Genomic DNA, 14,525 nt, shown 5'->3' on the forward strand with positions numbered 1-14,525 from the left:
AAGCAGCTTTGAGAGCATCTTAGGCTTTCTTTCCTGGATGGACCAGATGCTGTAATTGTAAATAAATAAATAAATAAACATCTTATCAACCTAAAGGGCCTTAGCCTTCTCAAAGGATTAAAGTGCTTTCATTCATTTGACCGGTTACAGCTTCATCGTGGTCTGCCAAATCTGATGCTTCTGGAGCTGAGCTGGAAAGCTGCGACTCGGGCCTCTGTCCATATGTTCCTTCACAAAAGGCTACAAACTGGATTGTTTGGTGTCTGCTGAGGGGGCCTTTTTGCAAAGTTATTCTCTACGCATGAATAACATCTAATTTCTTTTTATTGTGTCTGTTTTATAGCGTTCACTGTAAGTTATTTCTCGCTTAGATATTTCTTATGAAGTTCCTTAGTGTTGCAGAGACCGATAGGAGATTATTGTCAGGTTTGTTTCCACCCATGTAACTTATCTTCAAGTAAACATCACGTAAGGCTGCCAACTGATTAACTCCAGCGCTCTTAAAGGGGAAAAGATTTCACATGTAGGGAGAAGTTTCTCCCTTTAAAAACAATCCTGCAGTGCTAATGTGATATTTTTAAGTTTTCCGTTTTCTAGCTTGTGTAACATTCTGAATAGAAAATTCTCTTCTGTGTTTAGTCTATTTAAAAATCTAAAATAGGCCCGTATTTAACTGTTAGAAAAGCAAATATTCATTTGCACTGTTACAGTCAGAGCAGTGCAAAACCATCTTGCCATAATGCCTCAGAGGATAGAACAGGAAGAAAGATTTGGAAGTTACGGACGTGCAGTTGTTGCACGCTTACTGTGGCTGTCCCTTGCTGAACCTCACTTGTGATTGCAGATGCACGGCATGCCTAGCTGCTCCGCCAGGTTTTTGCCTTATCCTGGAGCTGAGTTAACTCTAAGGTGTTTAGATGGCTTTGTCATGTTAAGTTAAGAATAAGGGATCCTTATATTTATGGATGTACGTTGAGACATAGTATTTTAGCTATTGTAAAGTATACATCTATGATGTAGATTAGTTTGTGAAATGGCTGCCGCAGCATGGAATATGCTTATGAGAATATAGCTGAAGGACAGAGGGCATGTAAAGCCTGTCTGTAATTCATTGTCTTGGCGATTTTTCTCTGAACAAAATTTCTCTGCAGCTTTCCTTTTGTGCTACCTTTAAGCAATGTTCAGGACGTGTCATTACCTGTCTGCTTATGGGTGAATAAGATGTTGAATTTATGTCATCGGTGCAGCACGGTGCCAAGTCATGTCTAATCGCGAGTCCTTTGGTTTTGGCAGCTCCTTATTTAACTACATTGCAAGTGAGTTACTGTGACCAAACGGCCGTAACAGGCGACTTCCCACGGTCGTGGTAAGGGTTTGTTTGTGCAAGGCTGAACTTTTTGTGCGTGTGGGCTCTGTCTCCCTTCCCCTCCCCTGCCTTCCCCAAGGAGTGACATCCAGGAACATGTTGTCCTTGGTCATTCCTGCACAGGATGGGCGAAGGAACAGTTTATTTATTCACTTACTGGAGTCTTGGCCTTTGCTTTTTTTGTGGTGGTGAATTCACAGGTGGCTTTTGTAGTATGCAAATGCTTGTTAGGTTTTTATATTACTTCCTTTGTGAATAACTGGGCTGCAGGAATTGAGCCTCGAGAGCAGATAACGTTTAATTATTAAATTGGTTTCTTCTGGCAGTGGAGGGTTGTGTGATAACTCCCTGTCCGTGTGAGCGTCTTATTGCACATTAGCTCTGTCGTCTGTTTTGGCCTTGATTTTGAACGTTACCTATCTACAACCAAATTTGATAGAAAAGTAGAAGTTTCAAAAAAACTTCTTACAAGTTTCATGAAAACAGATAATCAAGTTTTTTGGAGCTTCGCTGTACCTTCACAGATTTTTGCACGTCAGAGAATATGCATGAGCAAGGTCTTGTCTAAATGCTGTCCTCATCAAATGGAAGCAGCTGTAGTCACTCTTACATTTTTAGATAGCAGTCACTCGAGCATGATATCCAGTGCCACAGGAAAAGCAACATCGTTAATCCTGCTATTCACAGAATTGCTGGTTTGAAAGATCTGAGTCACAGAAGTAGGTTTAAAGTCTGGTAGGTACTCCAGCACTCTTCCAGTTGTGCCTTGATCAAGTGCCTGATGTTATGCAGATATTTTGAAAAAGAAAAAGGATGATCTGGAAAAGCAGAAGCTAAACTGTCCAATATCAGGCAAAAAAGGGGGAAGGGGAGGCATGACAGAGGAACCAGATGTTGACAAGCTGAAACGTGGCAGCTTTGTTAGACATGTAAACTTCAGTATGATCATGTAAACCTCCTTCTTTGAAACTCTAGTTTTAATGGAGAAAGGTGGATGATATTTTGTGATGGTTGTTTGCCTTTCTTTAATTCTGAGTAGTATCGGACAATCCGACTTCCAACTTAGCATTGTACTTCACTTCTGCTGCTGTATTTGAGAACTGGGCGAGTGGTGGTACCTGCCCGCCCCGAGTGGGACCAGTGGATATGGTCACCAGCAAGTTCTTTCTCTGAGCTGATGTAGTGTCAGTGCTGTTCAGTGCATTGATCCTCGCTCTGGAAGTAATTGTAAATCCATCCCAATTAAACCTCTGGATGGTCAGAGGGGTAAATAACAATGTGTGGAGCAGTCCAGAGGGACTCGGCATTTCAGCCCCACAGCCCGAGCTGTTGGTTGCATTTTGCATTCGATGGCAGCGTGTGTAAGCATAAGGAGAGGATAAGGTGTGTCACAGCCACGGAAAGCTGTGTCCTGGAGGGGACAGCAGCTCTGGAAGATCCAGGAGCCAAAGGTGCTGAAAAGGAGTTTGTGGTTCGATGCTGTGGCAGAAGAACCGGTGAGAATATGTGGTCCTCTTCTAAGCAGGGCTGACCGTGCTTCTGGTTGCTTCTAGGACACTGTGTAAAGCTACAGCCTTTGTGTTTTGAAAAGCATGTTGGGAACATTGGAGAGGCTTCAGAACACAGCTGCAAAAAGACTCAGGCTGGAGAACGTAGCTTGCAATAACAGATTTGGAGAACTCAATCTGTTTTATCTATGAAGGCAAAAGTTGAGGTGGCTTGCTTACAGTGCGTGTTCTCGCGTGGTGAATGCTGGTTGCAGGAGAGCTCTGCAGCCTTACAGATGAAAGCATGATGCGAGTCAGTGGCTAGAAGCCACAATCAAATTTGTTTTATTTCAAATTTAAATATGTTTTTAATAATGGAGCGATTAACTATGAAAATAAGCTGCCAGTGGAAGTATGCTTTCTTATGGTTATCAGCCCTGATCTAAAAACATCAACACGTCCAGCTTAGTTCAGTGCTGTTACAGGGTTCATTACAGATGTAAGCGGATGAAATGTAAAGACCTGTTTCGGGAGAACCAGAGGAGATGACCTGGTGGTTCCCTCTGAGAGGGAACGTGTGGGTGAAAGATTCAATTAAATGCAATTGCTTCTGCCAGCTGGAAATGCTTCCTCTAAAGTTTGAGGAACAGCTGAAAGACGATTCTGAGTAGTGGATCCCAGGTTTTTCAAATGTGTTTGTGAGCCTGGGTGCTTTTTGCTTTGTCAGGTGTTGAGTTTAGGGGTTTGAGTGCTTCTGGAGATGCCCAGCCTCTGTCACAGACACGGAAATATCCAAGTGAGGCTTTTTCACCATAAATAAGTCCTCAGGCTCAAAGGAGGCAGAGCTTTTCCACTCTGCTCATCCAGCATGAGTAAATGATACAGTTTTATGGACAAAGTTTCAGAAGTGGATATCCTCTTTTCAAAGAGATTTGTGTTTTCCAGTAAACGTGGTCTCAGTTTTTAGACCATCTCTCTCTTTTTTTTTTTTCTTCTGGATTATACTGCTTTATTTGTTTCCTCCTTCTACTTGTCTGGAAATGCAGCTCTACAAATGCTCTCACAAAGTCTGACATGCTCATCCCAAAGTGCTTTCATCAGGAAGTTTTTGAAGTTTTTAACTGCTTCAGGTTTACAAACCTGTTCTATTACTTCTCTTTTCATGGCAGCAACTTAAGGTGAGCTTAGTTAGAATGTGATAAATGGGACTTACTCGCTGTTTCCATGTGTTTGACATAACAGTGGTGAATTCCAAACAAATTCCCTCACCTTGCCGTGACTGCTAGCCTAACCTAGATACTCTGGTATATTAGTGCTTTGTGTTTTACAGCTTGCCTATTCTGAGCGTGATCACATTTTAAAAAGAGGTCTGGCAGTTCTTTGCTCAGCTCCATTATTTCGTGACCTGAGTTAGAATGAATGAAGGTCACGGCAAACTGCCTTCTTGGTACTGATGCTCCAGTTTTCCATATAGCTTTTAGAAACTTGTGCTGACCCTGTCTCTAAAACCAAAGACTTGGAAAGCTTTTGCTTAAAACTGAGCAAAACCGCAGATAGCTTCATCAACGCCGTTAGCACTTCACTGCCATGGTGTACTCCGATTCCTACTATCGGTAAGGATAAACATGTCAGTGTTTGCAGAAGCCAGAATTGTAGTAGCTGGCGATTCAAAGACGCTTGATTGGGTTTGGGGGAAAAAAAAAATCTTTGGCATTCTTCCTTGCGTCTTGTTTTAAAATAAGCCTGGTACCATGGTTACAAGACCGGTCACATGGCTCTTCTCCTGGGATCTCACACTGCGCATCCCCATATGTTCCCGGGACATGAATTCCTCCTCGTGTGCCCTCCCACCGGCCCATGGGCTGGGGTCCCGTGCGCGTCCCCCGTGCCCGCTGCAGCAGCTCCAGCCAGGACCAGCCCTTGCCAGGGCTCTTCTTCCGGATCACCTCCCTGCGGGGAGCTGGATGCCGTATCTTCCAAATCAGTGCCTACATTTTTTTACCTGAGAGTGGAAGGTGAGCAGGGCCAAGGTATGAACCAAGAAGGAATGCGTGTTCCGCACCCAAGGTTAACCCGTGTTTTCCTAGAGCTGGCTCAATGTGCTGAGAGGTTTATTTCCAGTTTGAGTTGGTGGGAAAAGCCTACAACCATTTTTCCCTGTCTCTGGGAGCCTTTGCACCTAATTATCCTTTTTCACTAGAGGCTTCAGATAGCTCTATCGTGCTTTCCCCGGGCACCTTTCTCTGGAACGTCTTTTATTTATCTATTTTATTTTTTTAGTAGTTGACCTGCCACAAAACCACAATAAGCTTCCTTGGCCTGGCCAGCTCTGCAGAAGTTGCTGAGGAATCCCCCTGTGCAACTGCGAGCCTGACTATTGTCTGCGAGGGGATGCTCCTTATCTGGGCTATTGTTTTAGATTTCCTGCCTCATTTCTTTAATGGGTTCTTTCTGGCCTCCTTTGCTTTAACTCTGTTTATTCAGGCAGAAAACAGTACAAAACCGACCAGTGAAACAGTACACATGGAGCTAAACAGTCTTTCTTTTCACCTAAAGATTATCCCAAATTTAACTCATTTATTAAAAGCAAACAGAACAAAAATAGAAAACTTGCTAGAAAGGGAGTGACAAGAACAACTTGCAGAGCCAGGCACGACTGACAGCACACACACACACACGTTTTTCCCTTGCACTGTTCAGTTAAACTTTGATGTTTATACTTATGTTTATGGTATTTATCCTCTAGAAAAAGTAGGTTACGTATGAGGGTGAATAACGTGTGGGCTTCAGGGATAGCTTTTTTACTTTGAAAAAAACAATGTTACGTCTTCCCTCTTCATCCCAGTGCCCCAGAGGTTTAGAGGAGAGCTGGATTTCAGGGGACTGTTTTGGTCAGTTGCGATCTTTTTCCAAGGAAGTACTCTTGCCTTTTTTTTTTTTCTCTTTTTTTTTTTTTTGAGAGGGGATGTTTGTCCGTTCTCTGCCAAGAACACCAAATACCAAACATTCTACTAGTTACTATATTAGGCTGAGTCATGATAACTGTAAACTTTGTGTATTTTTATTCCATGGAGAAGAACAATTTGCTATGGCAAGACGTAAATGTGATCTGCAGATTAAGCCTTGTTTCAAGACCCTCTCTAATGACAGAAGAAAAGGGGACTGCCACCTTAAACAGGGATGAAAAATATCTGCTTTTCCTGTTTCACTAAGATCAAAGGGGTTAATTATTCTTCCTTGGTATTCTGAGGCTTTAAGTGTGTGGATTAGGATTTTCTTACCATCAGTTGAAGCCTTGAATCTCTAACAGAGCTGTCAGCTCTGCACAGTTGATGAACTAGGAGCTAGAGTACAAATATGTGTCATCTAACTTAGTACTTTGAGGACACTTAGTGCTTTCATGCAAGATAATGTACTCCATTTCCAGGCTCCTCACACTTAACCTCTTGTGCGAACACTTCTCAGATGTATTAAAATGAATTATCTAGTGTGCTGTGATCATGCACCCTAATTGATGGCACAAGAAGCTTGTTGTTCTCTGGTTACCCTGGGAAGTTCCCCACAAGGAATACAATGTCTAATGGAAAAATTACATAAAGTCCTAACATACTTTTCAGCACATAAAAAGGAGAATTACAGTCTTTGTGTTAGCAGGTTACTGCTAACTTTCTGCGAAGGCTGTGAAATAAATGCCTCATCGGATAATGTGTGCTGGAAAATACAAGTGAAAAAAACAACGGCCTTGAAAAGATCCACACTGAATCCAGTGACTCTCTTGAAGAGGTAGTTTTCATCAACATTTGCTTGTTTTCATGGTGCTGGATGCAGGCTGAACAGATTTTCACACAAATAGGGCACAGCATATTGTCATTCCGACCTGCAAGAATCCTGCAGCTCTGGCTCGTGGCCCTGCTTGGCAAATGTCAGTCCCACTGAACACCTTTTGCTTCTTCACCTAATTTAATTCCTCCCTCCTCTGGGAGTTATAAAACACGGCAAGTAAGTGGAACAGGATCAAGATGGCTGTAAAGATGTAGGATTTGAAGTCTGAAAGCAAATCATTTCTGATTTTCCATTTAGGGCTGTTCAGAAAAAATGAAGAAAAGATCAAGAAAATGATTCCACCCTTCCCTAAGAATTCAAATAGTTGTTTACATCTACAGTTTTTGCAGTGCTTTGTATTATGTAAGTTCTCCTAAGTGCAAGAGCATTGTGCTGTGTAGTTTCTGAACTACTCCTTGTAGAATATATGACTTTTTCTCATTTAATTTCTTTTACTTTTCCTCACAGAATTAGAATAAAAAACAAGCAGCTGTTAGAAATCATTTGTTGCTGACTGACGTTTGTGTGAAAATATAATACAAATCCTATCGCATTCAGTTCGCTAGTTATACTGCGTCTTGCTGAATATCTTGTTAATCTTATAGCCATATCAAGTCATCTAATAGAGTTGTGGCCTTCAATCTTGACAAACTTTTCCCAAATACCAAACTGGACAGAACTAAATGCTAGAGAAAGTTTTTTTTTTTTTTTTTTTTTCTCTCTCTTCTGCAAACAATTTAGTTGTGAAGATTTGTTCAAGGTATTAAAACAAAACCCAGCGACAAAAGAATATGCAGCTTGAAATAAGAACAGGTGACATCATTAATGTGCTTTGTGAACATGATTATGCTGAATGCTTTCCACTGGATTTTGTATTTGATTTGGAAATGCAGTAAATACAGGTGTGTGTCTTATTGCTTCAAGGTTGGTGGAACAAAAGCTGGAGTTGTGCGTTTCTTGGGAGAAACCGACTTTGCTAAAGGAGAGTGGTGTGGAGTAGAACTGGATGAACCTCTTGGAAAGAATGATGGAGCTGTTGCTGGAACAAGGTTAGTTTATCATCAGATAGACACCTTAAAGGTCTTGCATATCTCTGTTTTGCTCTGTCTTTTTAATATCTTACATTAAACTTTACATCAAGAGAAGTCGTTAGACTGTAAACCCGACTGTCTGCTGGTGGGAGGGGGATCCTTACACCCTGATTTGAATTTTATGACACCTACACATCTCTGAAAGTCTGCATCAACCCCACGTTCAGTGGATTGGTTAATATCTCCTAACTCCCATATGAGTTTTATTCATAGACTGATAATGGAAAACACAATTTTCAGCTTTTTGAACTTCTGCTTGGTTTCCCAGCTTGGAATGAATTCTCAGTTAAGAAAATATCTCTAGGTGTCTAAAAGCTGAATTTAAGGAAAATTTTCCTGCATTGCAGGAACTGAAAGCTTATATAGCCACATTATAAAGACTAGGAACCATATAGATTCTTCCTTCAACAAGTCATATTTAGAAAATATTAATTCACATCACAAATTTTCTTTCACGTGTGGTGTAAAGAACAATTCTTTAACTCTTTACAATGTGTTTCTACAAGGATTGTGCCATTTTAACATGGGTGTTCACAACTTAACATTTTAAAAGGGTTTTGATTATATATAACCAAAGATACATGTTCTGCATAATGAAATATGCATATATGCAATCAAATATACAACTGCTTGATTAAATTATCTGATTTTATTTTTAACTCCTTATCACCTTTGTTGTTGGCAGCTCAGAGAAACGTCTGAAAGAGAAAGGATGTGCATGTTTGAATCTGAATGGAATATGTGGGAAACAGAGCTCTAGCTCAAGAGGTTTTTTTCTATTGAATTTCTGAGGCCTGCTGTAATAGTGCTACTGCAGCCCAATGAAGCCCCCTTTCCAAATCCATTGTTTAAAAAAAGGCCTCAACCTAATATAGATGAGGCTGTCACCAGCTGTTACCCTGTCCTTTGATACTGTTAGACTATTTATCTAGCATTCTTTGTGAAGCCAGATCGTGTATACGAAAAGACAGAAGTTAATTTAGTGCTCTCATCTGTCTGCTTTGTTTTTTAAAGATATTTTCAGTGTCAGCCAAAATACGGTTTGTTTGCTCCAGTCCACAAAGTTACAAAGATTGGATTCCCATCGACTACACCAGCAAAAGCGAAGACAACCGTGCGAAAAGTGATTGCAACTCCCACAGCCCTGAAACGTAGTCCAAGCGCATCTTCCCTGAGCTCCCTCAGTTCTGTGGCATCTTCAGTAAGCAGCAAGCCAAGCCGTACAGGACTAGTAAGCTTCTTTTTCTATTGCATGCTTTACGTTCCCAAGCAAGAATCCACGTGGCACTTGCCTGTGATCTACTTGCATAAATTGAGAATAGAACAGATCTTGGGGAGAGTACAATGTACATTTAATTGTGCTCTCTTTTTCATTCAAAGCATGCATGAAGGAAGGAATTCTTAGCTAGACCTGAAGAGTAACTGAATATTTGAATATTTAAGCTTACGCAGTTAATTCAGGCTAACTGAGTTATTGCAATAAGAAAGGGGCTTGTGATGCCAACAAAGTGAAAAGGCATCAATATTCTCTGACTGAAATCTGCGTTTAGTTGTTAATTTTTCCTAGCACACCACAAATCTCTGTCATATGGGATCTGGTTTGCATTAAAGCTTCCATGGCTCAAACTTGTTTCATTAAGCAGGAAGCTCCAAATTGTCAAGTTGTAAAAGGCTTTCTTTTACTCTTAAAGAGATGAGTCAGCTGCAAAATATAGAAGTAGCGATCATCAAGTTTTTGCTGACAAGAAGCCTCTTTCTTTTATTTTGGATTTGTTTTTTAATCCAATGAATTCATAAAGGCAAAACATTGCAAAGTACAGTGGCTCAGGTGAATTTTAACACAGTACTAATTCCACCTAATACACTTACTATGGATTCTTTTAAAGTTACTCTGTTACATAAATGTCCTAATCTTGGGTTGCAGCAGTAAAACAGATCTTCGGAGAAAGCTGAATTTAAAAAGTCTCTCTTTAAAGGCAGTTAAAAGCATAGAAATAATTTTTTTTTCTACGATCACCTTTTTTATTTATTTATTTCGTTTAAAAACAAACAAACAAAGCCCAATGTACATCTGACTGGAAAGAGATCACCAACTCCCACTGATCTGGGCCTAGTTAGCTTGCATACTGCTCCGTTGACAGCAGGTGCAGGACAGGAAGGTGACGATGTACCATAGTCCTTCAAAACTGAAGCAGATAACAAGTAAACAGAGGTCAACGGTCGGTCAGGGCAATGGGGTTAATACCTTATCACAACAAGCGTAAGGGATTTTTATTTGGCACAAATGGAGGGACTTTGTTACTTAACCCATCCTGGAAGTTGCACCTCTAGCCTAGGGAGTGCCCCCTAGTTTGAAGCCGTTGCACTCAGTAGTGCCTCAGGCTCAGGGAATGCCTGCTCAGGGCAGTTTGTGGGCTGACAGTGAAGTGTTAATACGGACCTCCATGTTTTATTCAGCATGCTATGATATCCTCAGCAAGAAGAGGGTACAGTTACACAATGTAAATATTTACAGTATGTTCACTTGTTTTGCTCTGTGCTGTGCCCCAGGGCTTTTGCATGTTTTGAGCCTTAAAAAATAAAGCTTCCATAACCCATTATTTCTGGAATTAAAATTCCAGCTTTCTTCTAGCTATGTTCTCAGGCACTGTGAAGATCTGGTTACCATCCAAGTAAAAGGCCTGTCAAAATAATTTGACACTTAATTCCTCTAAAAGTTAAGCTGTTGAAGAAACAGGTTTTCCCAAATCTCCCAGCAAATTTCTCTTGCTCTGATTTTTAGGAAAAGTGTAATTTACCTGCAATTCATTGGGGTCCTACATAGTTTTCTCACTTAGTCAGGGCTGTTGCTGTTTTCTTCATCCTGAAAAGCAACTGTCAAAGTAGGTGATCTAATAACATAAGAGGGCTGGTCTCTTGCAATTGGCATTTATTTCCAAGTCTGAAGGAAGTTGTTGTTTCTCTTGAAATCTTTTCAATTCCTTATGGAATCGAAAATTAAGTCAAGTATGACTAGGAGAGCTAGAATTGTTAAAAACCAGCGCATTTTGCAGTGAGATGTCTTCCAGAAACTGAAGGATACCAAACAACTAATCTAAGTATCAAAGATGAAAGTTCTGGTTTATTTAGTCCCATACCTTTTAAGTCATTGGATACAGTATTCGTAATAGACTAGAGATGTACCATTCGAGGCTGTAAGTAGACGAGTTAGAATGGTTCTGCAGTAATCCTGGTAACAGAAGGGGAAGCATGTTTTTGTGATGACAGAAGAATACGTCAGTGTTACGCTTTCTGTTGGGGATGTAGTCTACTGCCAGCATTCCAAGCTGTATATGGCAACAGTCCTTCAACATTTTGATCTCTGAAAGGATCATGAGAAAAACATATTCCTATTTTGGGGTAATACCATTAGAGCTAAAGGTTAACACAACAGAAGAGTAAGTCTTTGTCCATTGCTTTGTTTTGTTTTGTTTTAAATGAGGCTTTAAGTGAGATGTCATTCTTTCTTAATACTTAGGAAGCAAATTTCCGAGCTGCTAAACATAGGGTCAGTTTTTATAAGCTGTATCAGATTTCTTGATTCAGTTTTTGCTGTTTTCACAACTCTTGCTCACTATTACTACATAATTTCAGTTTATTTACTTTCCCTTCTAGCTCAAAAACTCTTGAGGAAGTAGAAGACAGGGCCATGATGAATTTTCACTGACACTGGTTCCATTCAGTGGAGCAGAGATCATGCAAGGTCAAGAAAAATCTTAAGGTTCATTTTAGCTATAGTTTTCCAGTTTGATTCATTTTTATCTATACTCTTTTAAGTTTAATCCTTCAGATTTTTATTTATTTTTTTCTAGAAGTAATTTAATTCCAGGTATATAAATATATGTTTTAATCAGATACCAAATATACATCTTCACAAGGTTTTAGCTGTAAGGCTGGCTTTTTAAGTCAAGGTAAACGCCTTTGACCCTGAATGTTTTATTCCCGTAGCAGAGGCACGAAATGCTAGTTGGAGATCCAAAAGCTTTTGATAGAGCATTTGGAAATGTTATGCCTTCACTGGTGACCCAAGATAATGACTAGGTAACTAGAGTGACAATGTTATTAACTTGCTGTATAGGTGCCTTTTTTTTTTTTTAATGCAAAAGGTGCTTAGAAAGCTAACAAGCTAGCCTTTGTGTGAGTCTACCAAACCTGCCTTAGACTGAGGCCAGCCTTTTTTTTTCACTTAGCCTTCTGTCTCCTACACACTGCCTGCTGATTGCTACAAAACCAACCTACTACATAGGTATGGCCATTGTTGGATTCTAGAAAATGAAGTAATTTAAATGTAAAAGCAAGAAAAATACTTTTCTTTAATAAAAGTTCTAAAGGAGAAGGTACAGTAGGTTACAGAAAACATTAGTTACACTAACACAATGTTTGTAGAGTCTGGAGATATCCCTGGTTTTCACTTGATACATGATGATTTTTAACTTGCTTACTTTGTGAAGTTGACAGAAACATCTTCCCGGTATGCAAGAAAAATTTCTGGTACCACAGCCCTACAGGAGGCACTTAAGGAGAAGCAGCAACATATTGAACAGCTCCTGGCAGAAAGGGACCTGGAGAGGGCAGAAGTTGCAAAAGCAACCAGTCATGTAGGGGAAATAGAGCAAGAATTAGCACTTGTTCGAGATGGACACGATCGGGTAAGATCAATGCTATTGTTCTTAAAACAGAGGCTTTAAGACAATTGACTTAATTTCTCAAATTGTATTTTCTTACTGAAAAGTTCTGGGAGTAAGAGGTAGTGTTCCAAAAGTAAAATAGTCTATACCTATGAGATCTTCCCCTGTGGGAGCTTTAGCTTGGTAAAATAGCAAATCTGTGTAATTTAACAAATTTTGGTTGAACTTCTCTACACAAGTCAAGAAGAAATGTTATTTTTTTTTTATTTTTTTTTTTTCCCCTGTTACATGCATATTTGAATATAATATTCCTCTTCCTTGGCCCATCGCTTTACCAAATTGTGATTACTGAGGTATAGATACATAACCTGGAAACAAAATCATGTATTGTCCAACTTAGATTTTGTTCTTATTCCTGCTAATTAGCATGTACTGGAGATGGAAGCAAAAATGGACCAGCTACGAGCTATGGTGGAGGCTGCTGATAGGGAGAAAGTGGAGCTTCTCAATCAGCTTGAGGAAGAGAAAAGGTAACCCCAAATTGTCTTCATTAGTATAACTGATAAAAAAAAACAAACTTTGTACTAAAAGTAAACGCTGTGGTGACAAATTTTAATAATGCAGGTATGGGCAGTTACCATACAAAACCATATCACAGTTTCTAAAAATTAATAATAAAAAGAAACTCTTAAATTTGGGGAGGGGGAAGAGCTATAGCTGTATAATACAGCCAAAGAAAATTATACTATGATGAGTTACAGCTAGAAGAGGGAATTAAATATTTTTGAGGTATTTTTGTTTGGCTAAACACTCAGATTTGGGAGATGGCATTTCTCAGGAGACAATCCAAGTGGACTTGTTTGGAGGCTATAACTATTGTTTAAAGCTCAGTTTCATGCAACTTACTCCTTTTTATATTGCCTTCTGTTAAGAAGGATTTTATTCCTACTCGTATGAAGTTAATGGATCATGCCTGATCTTCTCGAAACACTCTTACTCTACTTCAGAGTGAAAATTTTCATAATCCCATTTCCTGACAGTGCTGGATTAGGAATTTACAGTTTAGTGCTCTTGTGAATAATTTATAACTATTCATGTGTTTCTACGTAGGGGCTGTCTCTTACAGGAAAATCTTCAAAGCCATTACTTTTAGTGTCTTTACTAATTGGTTTTCTTAATCATTTGAGGAAAAGAATTGAGATTATCAAATTGATGAGCAAGGTTAGTTGAGGAAATAATCTGGTAAATTGTTTTCGTGGATTCTGAATGCTTTTGAATAGTGAGAGTCTATTTAGAAACCCATTGTGAGTCTGCTGTAGGCTTGTGTAGTCCCCTGGAATCAGTCAGATGTCAACCTCTCTGAAAGGCTTCCCTAAAACTGGAAAACACGGATGAGAAGATCCAATGGTAAACCCTGGGTAATTCCATTACAATTTTCATGCTCCATTTTTTGGGACCCACTTGTAATGAATTTGCAAGATAAACAGTGCAGTTAGGAATAAAATTATTTGTATAACCTCTACAAAATAATGCAATGTTTTGTTTGTTTAACTTAATAATAAATAAAAATAAAAATAATTTTTAAAAGCTTTGCAGCACCTCTAGTAGCCTGGCTGTAAACCTCTTTTCACTGCATGCCAGGTCAGTGGGGGTCTGTTTCACCGAAATCCTCCATGGCCTTGAGCTCACCTTCAGCGTGTTGCTAAGCAGCATAACAGTGCTGCTGTGTCTGCCTGCTACCCATTAACTGAAGTGACGTCTTACAGCCAGGAAAGCATTTCATGGCTTCAGCAGTGTAGTATTTCTCCTTCCTCCTAGCCACTCTAGGTTTGTTTACTTTGAAAGCTCTCTGTGATACGTATTCAAGTCAGTCTCAGCAGTAACTTGAAGTCAAATAATCTTTAATCCTCTGTTTCCAAAGCATAGGGGTGAGACAATCGGAAGTTCTTACCGTCCTTTTATTTTAGACATCCGTCACTTGTAACTCCCTTTGATGTAACGATTTCTACATCTGCCAGCCAAGCTCCGGGCACCAGCAGCACGTGCAATTCAAAGGACAGAAGGCATGCTTGTCTCTTCCTTTGCCCCATCT

General features: G+C 39.8%; 1 protein-coding gene across 6 annotated transcripts in view; it reads left to right on the forward strand.

Annotated features, from left to right (window-relative positions):
* Positions 1-14,525, forward strand: part of CLIP1 (CAP-Gly domain containing linker protein 1) — a 66,984-nt gene that overhangs the window by 17,449 nt on the left and 35,010 nt on the right. For 5 of the 6 annotated variants that reach the window (XM_048073727.2, XM_048073737.2, XM_048073738.2 and 2 more), the window contains exons 4-7: positions 7,600-7,724; positions 8,781-8,997; positions 12,257-12,454; positions 12,860-12,963. In XM_048073727.2, coding sequence (XP_047929684.2) covers positions 7,600-7,724; positions 8,781-8,997; positions 12,257-12,454; positions 12,860-12,963 — 644 coding nt within the window. The remainder of the gene's footprint in view (positions 1-7,599; positions 7,725-8,780; positions 8,998-12,256; positions 12,455-12,859; positions 12,964-14,525) is intronic. The other variant, XM_048073728.2, reaches the window with a different exon arrangement.

Source organism: Anser cygnoides, chromosome 17, assembly GCF_040182565.1.
Source record: "Anser cygnoides isolate HZ-2024a breed goose chromosome 17, Taihu_goose_T2T_genome, whole genome shotgun sequence".
In the NCBI taxonomy this organism is placed as follows: Eukaryota; Metazoa; Chordata; class Aves; order Anseriformes; family Anatidae; genus Anser; species Anser cygnoides.